At 44.6% G+C, this 19,390-nt stretch overlaps 1 protein-coding gene across 1 annotated transcript; it reads left to right on the top strand.

Moving 5' to 3' along the window:
* Positions 1–15,876: 15,876 nt before the first annotated feature.
* On the top strand, positions 15,877–17,595 carry LOC120023281 (photoreceptor outer segment membrane glycoprotein 2-like). The gene is made up of 3 exons (XM_038967315.1): positions 15,877–16,457; positions 16,625–16,871; positions 17,329–17,595. The coding sequence occupies exons 1-3, from the start codon at positions 15,877–15,879 to the stop codon at positions 17,593–17,595; spliced, it is 1,095 nt and encodes a 364-aa protein (XP_038823243.1).
* The last annotated feature ends 1,795 nt before the right edge of the window (positions 17,596–19,390 follow it).

Genomic DNA, 19,390 nt, shown 5'->3' with positions numbered 1-19,390 from the left:
TTGTTTATGTGTAACTCTGTTGTTATTTTTGTTGCACTGCTTTGCTTTATCTTGGCCAGGTCGCAGTTGTAAATGAGAACTTGTTCTCAGCTGGCCTACCTGGTTAAATAAAAATAAATATCCTGAGTTGGGGAATGGAGGGGTCATGAAATATCCTGTGGCCATTAATCTTTCCTCGGGCGTTGAGGGTGACTGAAACCACAAGGCCAGGCACTGATTAAATGTTTCTAATAGAGGCCATTCATCTCCCTGTGAAACTCCTCCATGTGTCACCACCACACACATAACTATCTTCGTTCAGCCTTCCTCTCTCCATAGAAACATCAAGGTTTTCATAATGATGCACACAAGTTAATCAACAAGCTAAAATCTTACAGTGTTGTCTTTGAATCTGTACAATAAATGACAAACTTACTTTTAGATGACTCATTTGTTGATGAGCATCCCATTCATGAACATCCCAACCTTGTTTCAGCATAACCAATCTGATCATGATGTTATAAAGGGCATTAATATTCCGAATGTATGTTTTACATTAACGACCACATGTTTATGGTCATCGTGCACTCTGATTATCCATAGCTGCTGTTGTTTTAATGGAAGATGGTTCGATAATATGCTACTTAGTATGACTTGTGTGGACACGTTTATTTCTTCACATTAGTCATCAATATCTCCCAATCTGCCAATTTATCAAACCTCAAACACTTTTGTTCTCTCTGTCTACCACAGGTGGAGCCAGGGCCTATATAGATGATCAAATCACCACACCAGACTGGAATACAGATTTGTGGCCATACAAAGAGGGAACATTGAATACAACATCCAGGTGATAATATCTTTATAATATCAATCTAAGCAGTTTTTTTGGTAACGTATTAGAAGTCAGAATTTCATTTTTTTTTTTGTACCTTTATTTAACTAGGCAAGTCAGTTAAGAATAAATTCTTATTTACAATGACGGCCTACTGGGGAACAGCGGGTTAATTACCTTGTTCAGGGACAGAATAACAGATTTTTACCTTGTCAGCTCGGGATTCGATCCAGCAACCTTTCGGTTACTGGCCCAATGCTCTAACCACTAGGCCCTTTTATGATGGGTACTAATTTAGAATTTTACAATATCAGCAATCAACCATTCACACAGACGGTCCATTCACCAGTCAATATTCCAAAGGTACTGTATAATCATTGTCTATGTCATCATGAATTACATTTATGTAATAACATTTCTCCTGCCAGGCTCCATATGGTTCACATGACTCCCACCAAACAGTAAGATAATTACATCCCAATTAAACATTTACCTAATTCAATCTCAGTTGAACAACTGCCTAATTTTATCAGTGTAGCAACATTACAGTACACATGCTGTACATCCACTGCTGACATCATGATGTCATGGGGTCAAACGCACCAACTGTGAGCTCCATCAACGCATTAGACAAAGAGATTAGACAGAGCCAAGAAAGCAGTCTGCAACTTTTGTCAGAGTAACACAAAGTAAATGTAGTACCTGCACCATCAAAGTGGTGAGGTTGACTTCAGTATTTAAATCACGTAAGATAAGTTCATTAGCTCTATTCATTACCAATTAAATATAACATCTTAAAAAAATGTAAGCCAAAATATAATTTCACCATCTTTAGATGACACTACTGATTCTGTATGAGGAAATATGAGTAGGTTGTGACAGGGGCAAGGGAGGAGGAGATGGGAAAGGTTACATGCTGGGATGGGCTCGTGGGGGGGTAGGTCATTCAAATCAGAGACAAAATAAAAACTCTCCAAGCTTGGACAACACCGCCCTCCATTGGCCAACCAGAGCATATTTCCCTCCATACTGACACCCTCCATGTAAGACCAGTGACCACATTTATTTATTTGACCTTTATTTAACTAGGCAAGTCAGTTAAGAACAAATTCTTATTTTCAATGACAGCCTAGGAACAGTGGGTTAACAGCCTTGTTCAGGGGCAGAACGACAGATTTTTACCTTGTCAGCTCGGGGACTTAATCTTGTAACCTTTTGGTTACTAGTCCAACGCTCTAACCACTAAGCTACGCTGCTGCCCCAGATGACCACTACATATTTGACCTCCTGCTTGTCTCCTCTCTGCTTGGATGGAGACTCCTGGATGCTGACCAGACTGTTGGAGTAGGGTCGCCCAGGAACGAGAGAGACCCTCTTTTCTGTGGATGAATAAAAGTAATTCCATGAGACTCAAGAGGTAAATAATGGACCTAGAGTAGATGTCAGGGCCACCTCTTTTCTGAAACAATCAGATTTTAGTTTTTTTTTTACAAACTGAGCTTTGATTAAATGCCACATTTGGCCCCTGCTGTGTTTTGGTCTCTTAAGCCCAGGTCCCAGTGATGTGGCAGGGTATCAGTGTGGTGAGTAGGGCCATGGTTCCCCCAGACCACAGGAGGTTGGTGGCACCTTAATTTGTATTTATTTTGAATTTAACCTTTATTTAACTAGGCAAGTCAGTTAAGAACAAATTCTTATTTACAATGACGGCCTAGGAACAGTGGGTTAACTGCCTTGTTCAGGGGCAGAACGACAGATTTTTACCTTGTCAGCTCGGGGATTCGATCTAGCAACCTTTCGGTTACTGGGCCAACGCGCTAACCACTAGGCTACCTGCCGCACTAATGGGTAATGGCTGGAGTGGAAATGGTGGAATGGTATCAAATACATCAAACACATGTTTTCCATGCATTTATGCCATTCTCTTCGCTCTGTTCCGGCCATTATTATGAGCCGTCCTCCCCTCAGCAGCCTTCACTGCCCCAGGCCCAGCGGTGATCAGCAAGGCCCAGCAGAGCTCCATCTGCTCTGGGTAACACCAGTGGCCCCTACCAGGGAGAGCAAGGGGTGGGGGTCACGGATGAGTAACTATGACAAGGTTGAGAGAGTCCTGGTCTGACATTACAGTACATCACCTCCTCTCTGCACTTCATCCTTCATCACCTCTCTCCCAGCAGTGGAGACCCCCTGCCCACCAGTACATGCACTTGAGTCCCACTCCGGGCACAGACTCCCCACTGAGTGACAGCAACAGGCCAGCAATGGCCACACACACACACTTACACACACACACAAACAAGCACGCATTACATGCACTCACGTGCACACACACACACACCCATGCATGTACACACACACACATTTACTCTGAAGAGAGGCATTCACTGTACAGTCTCCAGCCAGACGTGAGAAACAACACTAGTTTCCTTCCTGGGCTGCTTCTGCTGCTGCTGTTTCTAACGCTCCATCAATCTAATGTTCCAAAGGGCAACTCTCTTAATGTTCCCCTTCACAATGACAAAGGAAGATGTTACTAGAGGCATTTATTCTTCAATACAAACTCATACACAAAAACACACCATCTGCATGTATATCAATAAATAATTACAATTTTTATAAAATCGGCAAATCTGTGCAAAATGACAAACTATTAATTATTAGACCTTTGGTAGCTGTGACACTAAATAGGTTTTCTAAATGTAAAATGGATATAAATAACAAGCTAGTCTATTTTAATATCATAAGATAAACGTAAGATAAAATAGTGCATATGTGGAGTCTGCAGAATGTGGCACTATGAAGCACACAAAATTATTGATTTGCATATAAACATACAGTAAAAAAACACACTACCCTTTGAGATGGTGGATACCTGCTCTATGGCAGGTAGTAGGCCAGAGGATGCCCTTTGGATCTCCAGGGCTTGTTTCCACCAGCTGCCCAGCTTAGTGACCCAGCCTATCCTCTGGGGTGCATCTGAAGCATGCTGCCTCCTCCTTGTGCAAGGCCTTCTCCCCTCCAGGTAACCTGTCTCTGGATGTCTCTGGGGCTGAGGAGGGGCTGAGCTGGGGGATTGCGGCTGGAGTTGTTCCTGCGGGACAGAGGGACTCCAGGGATCTGTAGCTGTCTGGAGCGTACGGACCTCTGACGGGGGATGAGCAGGGAGGAGAAGGGCCGGATATACCTCCCAGAGCCCCCACTGTCCAGTTCCCCCTCCAGGGTAGAGCCTCTCTCTGTACCTGGGCCACTGGGCCCTGCACTTCCCAGCTCCTCCAGAAAACAAAATGTCTGGTGGGGCTCAGAGAGCAGGTCCTGGGTGGTCTCAGTGAGGGCACAGGATGTCAGGATTTCTGGTTGGTCCACTGCATCCTGGGAGTCCTGGAGGAAACATTCCATTGCTTTCTCAAGCTGTGGAGGGTCAGACACCTTCTGAACAAACACAGAAACCCAGCTGGCCAATACTGTAGGTGGTCTGCATAGTATGTACAGTATTTATGTAATTGGACAGTAGAGGTCTGTCACCTGTAAGGGCTCCAGCTCCAGGAAGAAGAGAGATGAAGCAACAGCAGCCCCAGAGAAGGGGGAGGTCTGGGGGAGGAGGTTCTCTGATTTGTCCCCTCCAGGTATGACGCTCCACACGTCAGTCACATTTGGTGCATGAATGATTTTCTCAGTCACTTCCTTGTAGGGATTATCATGATCAAAGGTCATTTAGTTAAAGGGCCAATTATTTAAATATCTCTCAGTTAAGTCATACAGCAGATATAGTGAAAACAGCCCAACACAGAGTGTAGTAACATTTGAAACACCATAGTCAGGTGTCAGGAAGTTGTGACTCTCCACTTGATCGCAGAAACAGAGGGCACTGATTGGTTGTACTCATTACTATAGAACTGAGGATGGAGGTTTAGACTGCTCAGACTATGTCTGACAAACAAATGATCACATAAAGAACACGTCCTTATCTTACTGTACTATATAACACAATGCTGGCCACAGAAAATAGTGCAACATTGGACTAATCAGTCTGTTGAAATTATAAAGTAAACATAGCCATTGTGTAAATGTAAGGATTGAGAGGGGTCACCTTCTGTCTAATAACCTTCTGTCTAACATCTACAGGGGGAACTGCTTCCTCTTCCACAATTACGAGGTTGTCTCCTGGTATCACACGTCATGATCTCCTCTAATCCCCCTAATGGAAACATTACAAAAGAAACAAAAAACACACACTTTCAAGACCTCAGATGACCAGAAAATGTTATGTTGGGGTAATATTCAAGAACTTTATTTCAAAAAGAGCTGACAACTTAAATATTGAGTATCATACAGCTCCAGTCAGTGCATCTGAACTCACACTCAATGGAGAACACCAGCTCCTCCACATTCCTGGTGTCTTTACTCAGGCTGTTGAAGGAGACAGGGTCTGTGGCGCCCTCTAGTGTCAGAGGCAGGTCAGGGCAGCCTGGGTGGAGTATATCTGCTGGGAGGGATGGGTTGTCATCCTGCCTGCTGTGACACCCTCCTCCATCACTAAGCAGGGAGATCTGCTGCAGCATCACTGTGCTTCCATACACATAAGGGATGCCCCATCTCAGAGGGGGCAGAGAGGAGGCAGCGCTGAAAGAGAACATAGATTCAGAGCTCTCATTGGATGGGGATTGAGAGGAGAGGTGTGCTGGAGTCCAGTGTTTCTCCTGCATTGAGACAAAGAAATTCATTATTTTAATAACCATCATTGCCCAAGTATTATACCGCAGCACGCTCACTCTCAGACAGAGCCACAGTAGTAAAGTACCTCAGCTATAAGAGGCAGGTCGTCATTAGGTGGCTCTGTGTCTCCCTGCTCTCCCAGCCTGTCAGTCATCATATCCACTGGGGAGGGGCTAGGGAGGAGGTGCCTCAGGGTCTGGGTGGTCAGACTAGGGTTCCGACTGCTCCCTTTCCTCTCTTGGTGCTCCACTGGCCATGCCGCCTCCTCACTGGGCCAGCGGTTATACCAACCACACAGTGATATTGGGTATTGCTTTGGAACAACATTTGCGGGGTCATGTTTTATTTATTTTTAATTCACCTTTATTTAACCAGGTAGGTTTAGTTGAGAACAAATTCTCATTTACAACTGCGACCTGGCCAAGATAAAGCAAAGCAGTTCAACACATACAACAACACAGAGTTACACATGGAATAAACAAACATACAGTCAATAATACAGTAGAAAAAAAGTATATAAAATAGGCCATAGTGGCGAGTTAATTACGATATAGCAATTAAACACTGGAGTGATAGATGTGCAGAAGATGAATGTACAAGTAAAGATACTGGGGTGCAAAGGAGCAAAATAAATAAATACAGTATGGGGATGAGGTAGTAGGATGGGCTATTTACAGATGGGCTATGTACAGGTCCAATGATCTGTGAGCTACAATGACAGCTGATGCTTGACGTTAGTGAGGGAGATAAGAGTCTCCAGCTTCAGCGATTTTTGCAGTTCGTTCCAGTCAGTGGCAGCAGAGAACTGGAAGGAACGGTGGCCAAAGGAGGAATTGGCTTTGGGGGTGACCAGTGAAATATACCTGCTGGAGCGCGTGCTGCGGGTGGGTGCTGCTATGGTGACCAGTGAACTGAGATAAGGCGGGGCTTTACTTAGCAAAGACTTGTAGATGACCTGGAGCCAGTGGGTGTGGCGACGAATATGAAGCGAGGGCCAGCCAACGAAAGCGTACAGGTCGCAGTGGTGGGTAGTATATGGGGCTTTGGTGACAAAACGGATGGCACTGTGATAGACTGCATCCAATTTGCTGAGTAGAGTGTTGGAGGCTATTTTGTAAATGACATCACCGAAGTCGAGGATCGGTAGGATAGTCAATTTTACAAGGGTATATTTGGCAGCATGAGTGAAGGATGCTTTGTTGCGAAATAGGAAGCCGATTCTAGATTTAATTTTGGATTGGAGATTCTTAATGTAGATCTGGAAGGAGAGTTTAGTCTAACCAGACACCTAGGTTTTGTAGTTGTCCACATATTCTAAGTCAGAACCGTCCAGTGTAGTGATGCTGGACGAGTGGACAGGTCCGAGCAGCGATCGGTTGAAGAGCATGCATTTAGTTTTACTTGGATTTAAGAGCAGTTGGAGGACACGGAAGGAGAGTTGTATGGCATTGAAGCTCGTCTGGAGGTTAGTTAGCACAGTGTCCAAAGAAGGGCCAGAAGTATACAGAATGGTGTCATCTGCGTAGAGGTGGATCAGAGAATCACCAGCAGCAAGAGAGACATCATTGACATGTACAGAGAAAAGAGTCGGCCCGAGAATTGAACCCTGTGACTGACCGTGGCAGCTTTCCAATCTTTGGGGATCTCAGACAATACAAAAGAGAGGTTGAACAGGCTAGTAATAGGGGATGCAACAATTTCGGCAGATCATTTTAGAAAGAGAGGGTCCAGATTGTCTAGCCCGGCTGATTTGTAGGGGTCCAGATTTTGCAGCTCTTTCAGAACATCAGCTATCTGGATTTGGGTGAAGGAGAAATGGGGGAAGCTTGGGCGAGTTGCTGTGGGGTTGCAGGGCAGTTGACCGGGGTAGGGGTAGCCAGGTGGAAAGCATGGCCAGCCGTGGAAAAATGCTTATTGAAATTCTCAATTATCGTGGATTTATCGGTGGTGACAGTGTTTTCTAGCCTCAGTGCAGTGGACAGCTGGGAGGAGGTGCTCTTATTCTCCATGGACTTTACAGTGTCCCAGAACTTTTTTGAGTTTGTTCTACAGGATACAAATTTCTGTTCGAAAAAGCTAGCCTTTGCTTTCCTAACTGCTTAACTTCCCTGAAAAGTTGCATATCACGGGGGCTATTTGATGCTAATGCAGTACACCACAGGATGTTTTTGTGCTGGTCAAGGGAAGTCAGGTCTGGAGTGAACCAAGGGTTATATCTATTCCTGGTTCTACATTTTTGAATGGGGCATGCTTATTTAAGATGGTGAGGAAGGCACTTTTAAAGAATAACCAGGCATCCTCTACTGACGGGAGAAGGTCAATATCCTTCCAGGATACCCGGGCCAGGTCGATTAGAAAGGCCTGCTCGCTGAAGTGTTTTAGGGAGTGTTTGACAGTGATGAGGGGTGGTCGTTTGACCGCAGACCCATTACGAATGCAGAAAATGAGGCAGTGATCGCTGAGATCCTGGTTGAAGACACCAGTGGTGTATTTGGAGTGCAAGTTGGTTAGGATGATATCTATGAGGGTGCCCATGTTTACGGATTTGGGGTTGTTCCTGGTAGGTTCATTGATAATTTGTGTGAGATTGAGGGCATCAAGCTTAGATTGTAGGATGGCCGGGGTGTTAAGCATGTCCCAGTTTAGGTTACCTAGCAGCACGAGCTCTGAAGATAGATGGGGGGCAATCAATTCACATATGGTGTCCAGGGCACAGCTGGGGGCAGAGGGTGGGTCTATAGCAAGCGGCAACGGTGAGAGACTTGTTTCTGGAAACGTGGATTTTTAGAAATAGAAGCTCGAATTGTTTTGGTACAGACCTGGATAGTATGACAGAACTCTGTAAGCTATCTCTGCAGTAGATTGCCACTCCGCCCCCTTTGGCAGTTCTATCTTGTCAGAACATTTTATAGTTAGGGATGGAAATTTAAGGGTTTTTGGTGGTCTTCCTAAGCCAGGATTCAGACACGGCTAGGACATCCGGGTTGGCAGAGTGTGCTAAGGCAGTGAATAAAACAAACTTGGGGAGGAGGCTTCTAATGTTAACATGCATGAAAGCAAGGCTTTTACGGTTACAGAAGTCAACAAAGAGAGCGCCTGGGGAGCGGGAGTGGAGCTAGGCACTGCTGGGCCTGGATTAACCTCTACATCACCAGAGGAGGAGTAGGATAAGGGTACGGCTAAAGGCTATAAGAACTGGTACGTCTAGTACGTTCGGAACAGAGAGTGAAAGGAGCAGGTTTCTGGGCGCGATAGAATAGATTCAAGGCTTAATGTACAGTTATTGACTGTACCTCACTGTTGGCTGGAGTTGTCTGAGTTCAATCATAGATTCCCTGAGGAGTCTGATCCAATCCTCTGGAGAGAGAGTGTTGCTGTTCTGAGACTGATACTGCAGGGCAGAGAACGGACGAATAGGAACCCCTGCAATTCGCAACATTTCAATGACTTTCAGAATACTTGATAGTGATATTTCTGAAATCAGTATCAGTCACAATCCCTGATCTGTACCTGGCTCTTTCACTGCCATAGGGATCCCTGTGGTCCACCAACGCTGAGGAAGCCCCTCTATTCCACACTGACTCTCAGTCTCTTCCGACTGATTAGTACAATGGCCTACATCCTAATAAAGACACCGTTTTCAATAGAAAATGACTGACATAAACACACTGCATGTACTGTATATGCCTATATGTATTTACATCTGTTATGTGTTACAAAAGGGATCACCTTCCATACTGCTTCCATGCAGTCTGAAGCCTCCACACATAGGCCAAGCCTCTCACATCCATTGAGGAAGTACCTGACATGTCATCACTTCCTGTGTGACCGTTCTTTAGGAGGAACCAGGCGTCTGAGACATGGCTGAGGGGCAGAAAAAGCTAGATTGTATGGTTTACAGTTTTCATATTCAGAGAGACAGTATTTCATACAGTAGTCTGTGCAGTATAGTATATCCTTGTATATCTATACCTGTTCTGTAGGAGTACATCGACAGAGAGCTTGAGGTTGTAGGGGCTGTCTGTGGCTGGTCTGATCCAGTATAGATACGTCAGCGTCAAGCAGAACTGCTTTCTACTCAGCAGACTGTGGATGATGCAGCGGTGCTGCCAGGAGAACCAGGGTGGTGCCAGGAGAACCAGGTAGCAGCTCCATTGAGTCCTACACAGATGTAATGACATATACTCTTAGCACCTTTTTTTCTATCTAGAACCTTAAACCTTAAAGGGTTCTTCGGTTATGTCCCCATAGGAGAACCCTTTGAAGAAACATTTTGTGTTCCATGTAGAACCCTTTCTACATAGAACCTGTAACAAAAAAAAGTGTTCTACCTGGAACCAAATGGGTTTCTTCTATGGTGAAAGCCAAAGAACCCTTTGGGAACCCTTTTTTCTAAGAGTGTAGCCATAGGGCACTCTAATCCCCATTTGGCTCTATTGCATCCCGCTAGAAGGCATGTACACTGAGTGTACAAAACATTAAGAACATCTGCTCTTTCCATGAAAGACTGACCAGGTGAATCCAGGGTGAAAGCTATGATCCCTTATTTGTGTCACCTGTTAAATCCACTTCAATTAGTGTATATGAAGGGGAGGAGACAGATTAAAGAAGGATTTTTAAGCTTTGAGACAACTGAGATATGGATTGTGCCATTCAGAGGTGCACCGGTTTGTGTCAAGAACTGCAATGTTCCATGCCCCGACGAATTGAGGCTGTTCTGAGGGCAAAAGGGGGGTTCAACTCAATATTAGGAAGGTGTTCTTTTAGGTCTGTTCACTAACTGTACACCAATGGACTAAATGGTGCTGTGATACCGGTCAAAGGTCAACATACTGATAAGTGTCCATTGTCAAGCAGCCAGAAGGCCCGGATCTGCTGGGAGAAGCTGGGAGGGATGGTGAAAGCGTGGCAAAAGGACTGCAGGAGGTCATTTTCGCACTGTAGAAAAAAATACATGAGCTGTGCACAGGCTGTGTTAAGTGTAGTTTACATGATCAAGAATACTGTATATTCACTTCAGTTCACATGACAGTCACAGTCATACCTTTGAGGACACTTTATGGATTCTCCATGGTTGGATACAATGGCCTGAACAGATATGTTGTCAATGCGAGGCACCAGCACCAGCTTCAGCAAAGCCTGCAGGTTAGGGGGTGGGTACCCCTGGTCGGTGCAGTCCTCCTCGTAAAGGAGGAAGACAGAAAGAGAGTGAGAGAGAGACCGCCTATCAGTGATTTAAGGATTACCCAGGAGTGTGGAGACAAGCCCTGCGATGGTTCTGATCCATCTCTCTCCATATCTGAGAGATCGGAATTATTTCTTGAGCATCTGAGAGGAAGAGTCAGTGTACGTATAAATACTATAGAATACATTGTACTTACAGCTGAAGCGCCAACCCTAAACGTATCAATAATCCTAACCCTAGCTATAACCCTAACCATATGCAACTCTTGTTACACTGTACTTATACGAATAGTTACACAGTAATAACAACTCTGTAATGTAAAGTGTGACCGGTTTGTAAAGTTTGACTGTGTGTGTAAGATTAGCGTATGCATCCTTACCAGGGTACTTGGGCAGGAGTCCGGTGATGCCCCACCACTGTACCAGCTGACCTAGCCAGATGGGTTGCTTCAGAGCTCTGCGTTCCCGATTCCAGCAGTCCTGCCTCACTGCTGAGGAGCCACAGTCGACCCTGCAGACCACACATGGGATCCCCAAACCTACACACACACGGAGGAGAGACAGCCACCAATTAATCAGAAAACAGCTCTCTTTGTAGAAACAACATTTCCAATCCTGTTGTCACCATTTGTCCCCATATTGTTACACCCGTCCCATATGTTAGAACTTGGTGTCTAGGTAAGATCATTGTACAAAACAAACTAGCGAGTTGATATCATTCACACAACAATCTGATCATTGTGAGAGTCATGGTTGGAGTAGTACTGTACCATGCCTCCTCCCCCACTGGGCCAGGGTCAGCAGGTTCCTCAGCCGCTGCACACTGGTGAAGCAGCTGTGGTCCAGGAACATCCACAGGCCCTGGCAGCGGCTGAAACCTGGAGACAAGGGAAGGGAGGGGGCGACCCAGAGAGAGGTGAAAGGAGAAGACCTCAGGAAAACAGCCGTGTAAAGAGCTGGGATCAATAACTTTTGGGTCTGTTCGGGATGGCCACCAGTGTGCATAATCCCTGCTGGTGTATATCTGCTCACTTTGGGTGAGTAACTCCTTTGAAACTTCAGCCGTCCTCTGGACCCAGCTGCTAAAAGAAGCGAGGCTGTTCTCCACATCGGCATCTCCCACTGAGAGACAGACAGGTGAATGGAATGAGACAAATGAATGTCATGCGGTATGAACTGACATGAAATATAACTAATGATGATCATAGAATAATTTAAGTATGTTACAGTATGCATCCATTCTAAGACACAGTAACTTAAGTGTGCTAAGAATGGTTTCATATTGCCAGTCCAGTGCTCTGACCTTCAGCTAAGAGGTTGCGTAGCCAGCGGAGGATGGCCCTCACGTTGTTGCTGGCCAAAGCCCGTGTCCACTGGTCATCTGTGTCCATCATAGTCCTGCTGTTATGTCACACCCTATGGTTGGAGGTCAACGGTGAATGTACCAAACACAGGTACACGTAGGTCATTAAATTTAGCACCTTCTGTTCAATGTACTGGGGCTGAAGTCAACAGACAGTAATTTGCAGTCAATGGATTCTCTGTCGGGAGCATTACTGAACATAATCCCTCATATCCATAGTTGGTTATAAACCTACTCCAAATAAATGCATTAAATACATCAACAATAAGTAATGTTGCTGTATTGAACTACAAACCGCAGGCATCAGAGAGGATAATTGGTATTTAGATAAAGTACAATACTGCATAACATATAGTACCAGTCAAAAGTTTGGACACACCTACTCATCCAAGGGTTGTTCTTTATTTTTACCATTTTCTACATTGTAGAATAATAGTGAAGACATCAAAACTATGAAATAACATATGGAATCATGTAGTAACCACAAAAGTGTTGAACAAATCACAATATATTTTATATTGAAGATTCTTCAAAGTAGCCACCCTTTGCCTTGATGACAGCTTTGCACACTCTTGGAATTCTCTCAACCAGCTTCATGAGGTAGTCACCTGGAATGCATTTCAATTAATAGCTGTGCCTTGTTAAAAGTTCATTTGTGGAGTTTCTTTCCTTCTTAATACGGTTGAGAATCAGTTGTGTTGTGACAAGGTATAGTGGTATACAGAATATAGCCCTATTTGGTAAAAGACCAAGTCCATATTATGGCAAGAACAGCTCAAATAAGCAAAGAGAAACGACAGTCCATCATTACTTTAAGACATGAAGGTCAGTCAATCAGGAAAATGTCAAGAACTTTGAAAGTTTCTTCAAGTGCAATCGTAAAAACATCCAGCGCTATGATGAAACTGGCTCTCGAGGACCACCACAGGAAAGGAAGACCCAAAGTTACCTCTGCTGCAGAGGATAAGTTCATTACAGTTACCAACCTCAGAAATTGCAGCCCAAAAAAATGCTTCACAGAGTTCAAGTAACAGACACATCTCAACATCAACTGCTCAGAGGAGACTGCGTCAATCAGGCCTTCATGGTCGAATTGCTGCAAAGAAACCACTACTAAAGGACACCAATAAGGAAAAGAGACTTGCTTGGGCCCAAAAACACGAGCAATGAACATTAGACCAGTGGAAATCTGTCCTTTGATCTGATGTGTCCAAATGTGAGATTTTTGGTTCCAAAGAAGGTGAACGAACGGATGATCTCAGCATGTGTTTTTCCCATGTGAAGCATATAGGAGGTGTGGGGGTGCTTTGCTGGTGATACTGTTGGTGATGTATTTAGGATTCAAGGCACTCTTAACCAGCAAGGCTACCCCAGCATTCTGCAGCGATACGCCATCCCATCTGGTTTGCTCTGAGTGGGACTAATATGTGTTTTCAACAGGACAATGACCAAACACACCTCCAGGCTGTGTAAGGGCTATTTGACCTTGAAGGAGAGTGATGGAGGGCTGCATCAGATGACCTGGCATCCACAATCACTCGACCTCAACCCAGTTGAGATGGTTTGGGATGAGTTGGACCACAGAGTAAAGGAAAAGCAGCCAACAAGTGCTCAGCATATGTGGGAACTCTTTCAAGACTGTTGAAAAAGCATTCCAGGTGAAGCTGGTTGAGAGAATGCCAAGCGTCTGCAAAGCTGTCATCAAGGCAAAGGATGGCTGCTTTGAAGAATCTCCGATATAAAATATATTTTGATTTGTTTAACACTTTTTTGGTTACTACATGATTCCATGTGTGTTATTTCATAGTTTTGATGGCTTCACTATTATTCTACAATGTAGAAAATAGTCAAAATAAAGAAAAACTCTTGAATGAGTAGGTGTGTCCAAACTTTGGACTGGTACTGTATATTATACATCACTTTACAGACTGGAAGACCAACGTTATGGGTATGGCTTTAAGAACGTAGTTAACTTGCAGTGCCGTAAAGCCTAGAGGGCTACTATTCATGCCTATGATATCCACCATCAGATCTAAGTACAGCAGACACAGCGAAGTAAAAACCCCTTTTACCACAGAACTAATATGTGATCAGAAGCTGTAGTCTCTAGCACTTACCTGCCACAGTATCCGTGCTCCCCTTCCACTCAGGGATCAGGCCATCTCTCTCCCTGTGGATGTGCTGACTTGACTAGTGTGTGTCCACAGTAGAACTCTCCTCTTACACAAGCTCCTTTGGGCCATGATAATCAAGTAATCTCAATCGAGATCGCATTGGCTGATTGGCTGTGTGGATGTGTATGGACGTGTGCGTGAGAGAGAGAGTGACAGGAATCGGAGAGTGTGAGGGGAGGAGTAGGTGAAAATGCTTTGTTGCAAATACAATTACACCATGAGGATAAAGGAGATTGTATTAAGGTATTTGGAGCTTTTGATTGTCAGTGTTAAGCGTTTCTTGGCACATTTTCTTTCCCCTCTGAAGCATACATAGTGTCACCAAAGCACTGACTAGCGGGTAGCAGAAATGTTGTTCACCTGATCACATTAAGGCATATTATCAAACAATCTGACACATTTTCAGTGTTTGCTTATGAGCTTAATATTGTCCTCTTTGATATTGTGGGAATAACACTTGTCATCACAAACTTATGTGTTGCCTTACTTGGACTCAACCTGTTTCAGGAATGGAGACTCACAGACGCAGAAGAGGGCTCACTGGACACAATACTAAAAGCACACACATACATACAGACCCCTGTAAACCCTTACTTTTCTTACCTTTGTTTCATCTCTGTCACTATATGAGTTAACAAGGGCCCTTGTTTCCTTTGCTTCAGTGAAGCTCCCATTTAAAAGAAAGAATAGCAGAGCACTGTTTAGTGTAAATGGAAAAGACTATTCATACTTTAGTAATTTAGTCTTTGAGAAAAAAATATGTATTTGTCCATTCATTCAATATCAGACCCTCTGTCAAACGCACGCACGCATGCACGCACGTACGCACGCACGCACACGACCCTTGGCCAATAACTCTTTGTGGTGCTGCAGTCAGATTTGTGCAGGTGGCAGAAGGTACATCCAAATCCTACAGGCCTGATTAGAGGGGATTATTAGGAGGGTCAGGGGGCTTGGCCAGCGGACTCACTCTGATGCTGCTGCGGGCGGGCGGGTGTCTGTCTACTCCTTCTGTGCCACTACGGCTTGCCTCTCTCCAGGCCAAGTCTTAGGATGTCTGTCAGTGAAGAACAAAACAAACCCCAAAACAGAGATGGGAGCCAGATCAGACAGACACTGTGAATGCTGCTGAGATAAGGTAGGTCCCACTGAATGCTGCTGTTTAAGTTTTTTACATTTATTTTATAGTCGATTCTAGTTTATTCCATTCTATTTCTTCAGATTAATTGCTCAGCAAAGTATTGTGTTGATAGTGGGTTCAGCAGAGGTGACATAGTCCAGAGGTGTGCATTATCCAATTTGGTCATTTTTAATATTTGTGTAAAAGCTACTGTATGAGAAAATGTTCCTGCAGTGATTCAGATATGCATTACTATGTTTGATCATACCGTGTGGTTCAGGGCTGCCAACACTTTTAAATAGGAGACCCTTAGTCAAGAAATTGATTATAAATCACTGAGCTAAGCTGCTTATGTGAGGGTGTGCGGAAACCTCCCATCTACAACCCTGGCCCCTCCCTTTATCCATCCACAGCCCATTGTACCTTTTACTCCTTCCCCTACCTCTATCCTCTCCCCCATCCAGCATCCTACCAGGACATTGGATAAAACTAAACAAACATATTTAAGATGGCCGTGCTGAAAGTGAAATTCACCAAGACCAACAGGGACAAGCTTGCCCAGGTGCTGTGGATCCTCAACTGGGTTTCCGTGGTGACGGGGTTGATTTTGTTTAGCCTGGGGCTCTTCCTAAAGGTGGAGATCAACAAACGCTGGGAGCTTATGGCAGAAAGGGACCTCCACTACGTCCCCAACATGCTCATTGCCACAGGCCTCATCGCCTGTGGCATCAATTTCCTGGGCGGGAAGATCTGCTACGACTGTGCGGACACCACTAAGTTCCTGCGCTGGAAGCTGCTGATGCTGCCCTACGTCATCTGCACCTTCTTCTTCACCTTCTGCATCCTGGTGGGGGCTCTCATGTGCTACGGCATGCGCGGGGAGCTGGAGGAGGCTCTGGACCTGGGTCTGCGGGACGCCATGCGCTATTATAAGGACACGGACACACCAGGCCGCTGCTTCCTGAAGCGCACTGTGGACCTGCTGCAGATCCAGTTCCAGTGCTGCGGCAACTTCGGCTTCAGAGACTGGTTCCAGATCCAGTGGATCAGCAACCGCTACCTGGACATGTCCTGCAGGGAGGTTGTGGCGTAAGTACAGACTAGAATAGTGATACCCTACCTGCCAGATCAGACACAGAACTCAGCTCTGTGCCCATGTATACTATGACCTTAAGGTTCTTGAATTTGAGGCTCTAGATGCCCCAAGTGAAGCCCTCTGTCTCGGTCTCTCCCTTTTCCCCTCTCCACGTCTCTAGCCGGCTGAGGAGTAACGTGGAAGGGAAATACCTGATGGACGGGGTTCCCTTCAGCTGCTGTAACATTAACTCACCACGGCCCTGCATCCAGCACCAGATCACCAACAGCTCAGCCCACTTCAACTATGAATACCAGACAGAGGAGCTCAACTTGTGGAAGAAGGGCTGCCGCCAGGCCCTGCTGGAGTACTACACCCACATCATGCAGTCCATTGGCCTCACCGTCCTCATCATCTGGCTGTTTGAGGTAGGCATAGGGGTGTCCTTACAAACAGACTGATGTGGTTTGAATATAAGTAAACATGGTGCCTGAGACTTACCTGACATACACCAAACCCATTATTTAGACTCAGCAAACCACTAATTAGAAAGAACTCAATCTACATTGCAGTATTCTGTCTGACACCTTGTTAGCGTGATAAATATAAATTGTTCATTCACTTTGCATGCTCCCTAATCCCACACCAAATCTCTTTTGTGACATTGGCTCCGGGTTATCCATGCTCAGCTTTGTGTGTGGACTCACCCTTTGTCCTCTACTGGGTCACATGGAGCTGTCCCAAAATACACATCCCAAACCTACAGCTACTTCTGGGACCCACATATTTTACTCTGGTCCACTATAAATGACAAACAAAAGTTACAGTCATCAGTATATTACACGGTCTAGGGATTTCCTCAGTAATGTTTGTGTGCTGTTGTAGCTGTCGGTGCTGACCGGGGTGCGCTACCTCCAGACATCCCTGGAGAACGTGCTGAGACAGGGGGACCCAGACTCAGAGTCCGACGGCTGGCTCCTGGAGAACAGCTTTGTGGAGACAGCCAGATCCAACTTCAATATCATAAAGAGCTTGGGGAAGTGCAACCAGATTGGCACAGCCAACAACGGCGACCCCAACATCGACGTCCCCTCCACAGCCTACTATGGACCAGACAACCTGCCCCCAAAACAGATTCCTGTGGCCAGTTGACACCTGCTCAGACACCTTAAGCCCTTAAGCCCACTCCACAGAGCCCTCAAAAGGTGAGGGACCGGGCAATACACATCAAAAGTTTGTCTAAAGAACAGGAACTGCCTCGAGCAATAAAAGCTTGCCTGAAAGAAACATGGAATTGAGGCGGAATAGGACAATGTGGCAAACCGAGCAATGTTTGTAAAAGGGAGGACTGCCATTACAGGGGGATTGGGTGATATGACAGTATGCAAATGTATTTGCAAAAGAGACAACCCATAGCAGATTGGTAGAGAACACAATTATAATAGATAACATGGAAATGGATAGCAGAGATTGTATAGCAAGCATATAAAACAGAATCAATGCGTCATCGATTGTATGCCATCATCACCTTGTTACCTTCTTTTCATATACCCATAATCAAATTCATTTAAAAGAGTGAAAGCCAAACTGTGTTATTCCGCCTTCAACTTGTGAACCCTTCATTGACAATCGTCTACAGAAATACATTTAGGTCAAACATTTAATTATTTCATTAGAGCCAGAGACTTGTTAACTGAAATAGCACAGACATAAAATAAAACAAACCAAACAGTCAGTCACTTCAAGTTCCTAACTACATTTAAATGTGCCTCAGCCTGAATGTAATGATAAGGACATTGGTCTAAATGAAAATATGCAGACCTTTTCCCACTGTATTGGGACAAGCTTGAAGAAAAACATGGCAATTAAATGTGTGCCGAGTCTTGATAGAATACCCATTTAGGCTTTTACAAATATTCACTCTAGTTTTCTACAGCTATAGACCAATGCAACTCAGCATGTCTTACTCATTAGCCTTCAAGAAATCTTACGAATATGTCAACAGGGGAAGGATGCATGTGAGTTAGAGGGGTTTGTGGGATAGACATTGCCTACAGATGGAAATCCTAAAGGGAAAGAGTAAATAAGCTTATAAATACAAAATCCTTTTGGAACGTATACAGTTATCAAGATTTTGCTGATAGTCGCTCGTTGGTTTTGTTCAGTACAAGATAAACAATGACTGGTAAGACACATTCTGTAGGAGAAATCTGAAGACCAAGCACAGAAGTGTTGGCACTTAAAATAAATATCACTGGTGCCATTTTCCTACTGTACTCAAAAAAATAAAACACCATGTCTTTATTTTCTTTACATGACATGTGATGAACTTGTACAATAAAGTATTCCTGTGCAGCAAGTCTGTATGCATAGTAGTGACAACCAAGATTGAGGTTTCTAAGCAATAGCAGAATTGAGCTAAGGACCCCCACTGCCTCTGATTACCCCTAATCTGTGTCCGAATGGGATTTCACATTTACATCTCACCTCCAATCAATCAGCAGACACACACAGTCTATTACGGAAACAGAGCCAGAGCCACACCAGACTACTTACGGTTCAGTTTCAACTACTGAGCACTACAGATACGACACTACCAATCAACACGATATGCGATCTTGGATGAGGTATGAAAGAGGCTACCTTATTTCAGTCTTTAAGCAAAACTGTATAGGTTCTGTGCCTGGTCCCTCACTGTGGAATGAAACAGAGAGAGGAAAGTCATATTAGCAAGTCTGATTTATTAGACAGCACAGGTGCTGAGCAACAATCAACAGTATTATAGCTGCAGCAGAAATACTTACAACAGTCAAGTGCTGCCAGGAAGAGTAGTTATTAGAGCTTAGTAGTAAAGTGGGAATTATACATGTAGGTAATTCTTGCAGGAAACATGAGTTAAGGGCACTGCATAATAGGAAAATGGGAGTTGATGCCATTGTGCAAGTCA

The sequence above is a fragment of the Salvelinus namaycush genome, chromosome 28 (assembly GCF_016432855.1).
Source record: "Salvelinus namaycush isolate Seneca chromosome 28, SaNama_1.0, whole genome shotgun sequence".
NCBI lineage: Eukaryota > Metazoa > Chordata > Actinopteri > Salmoniformes > Salmonidae > Salvelinus > Salvelinus namaycush.
The sequence above is the reverse complement of the archived record's forward strand: the minus strand, read 5'-3'. Positions and strand labels throughout refer to the sequence as shown.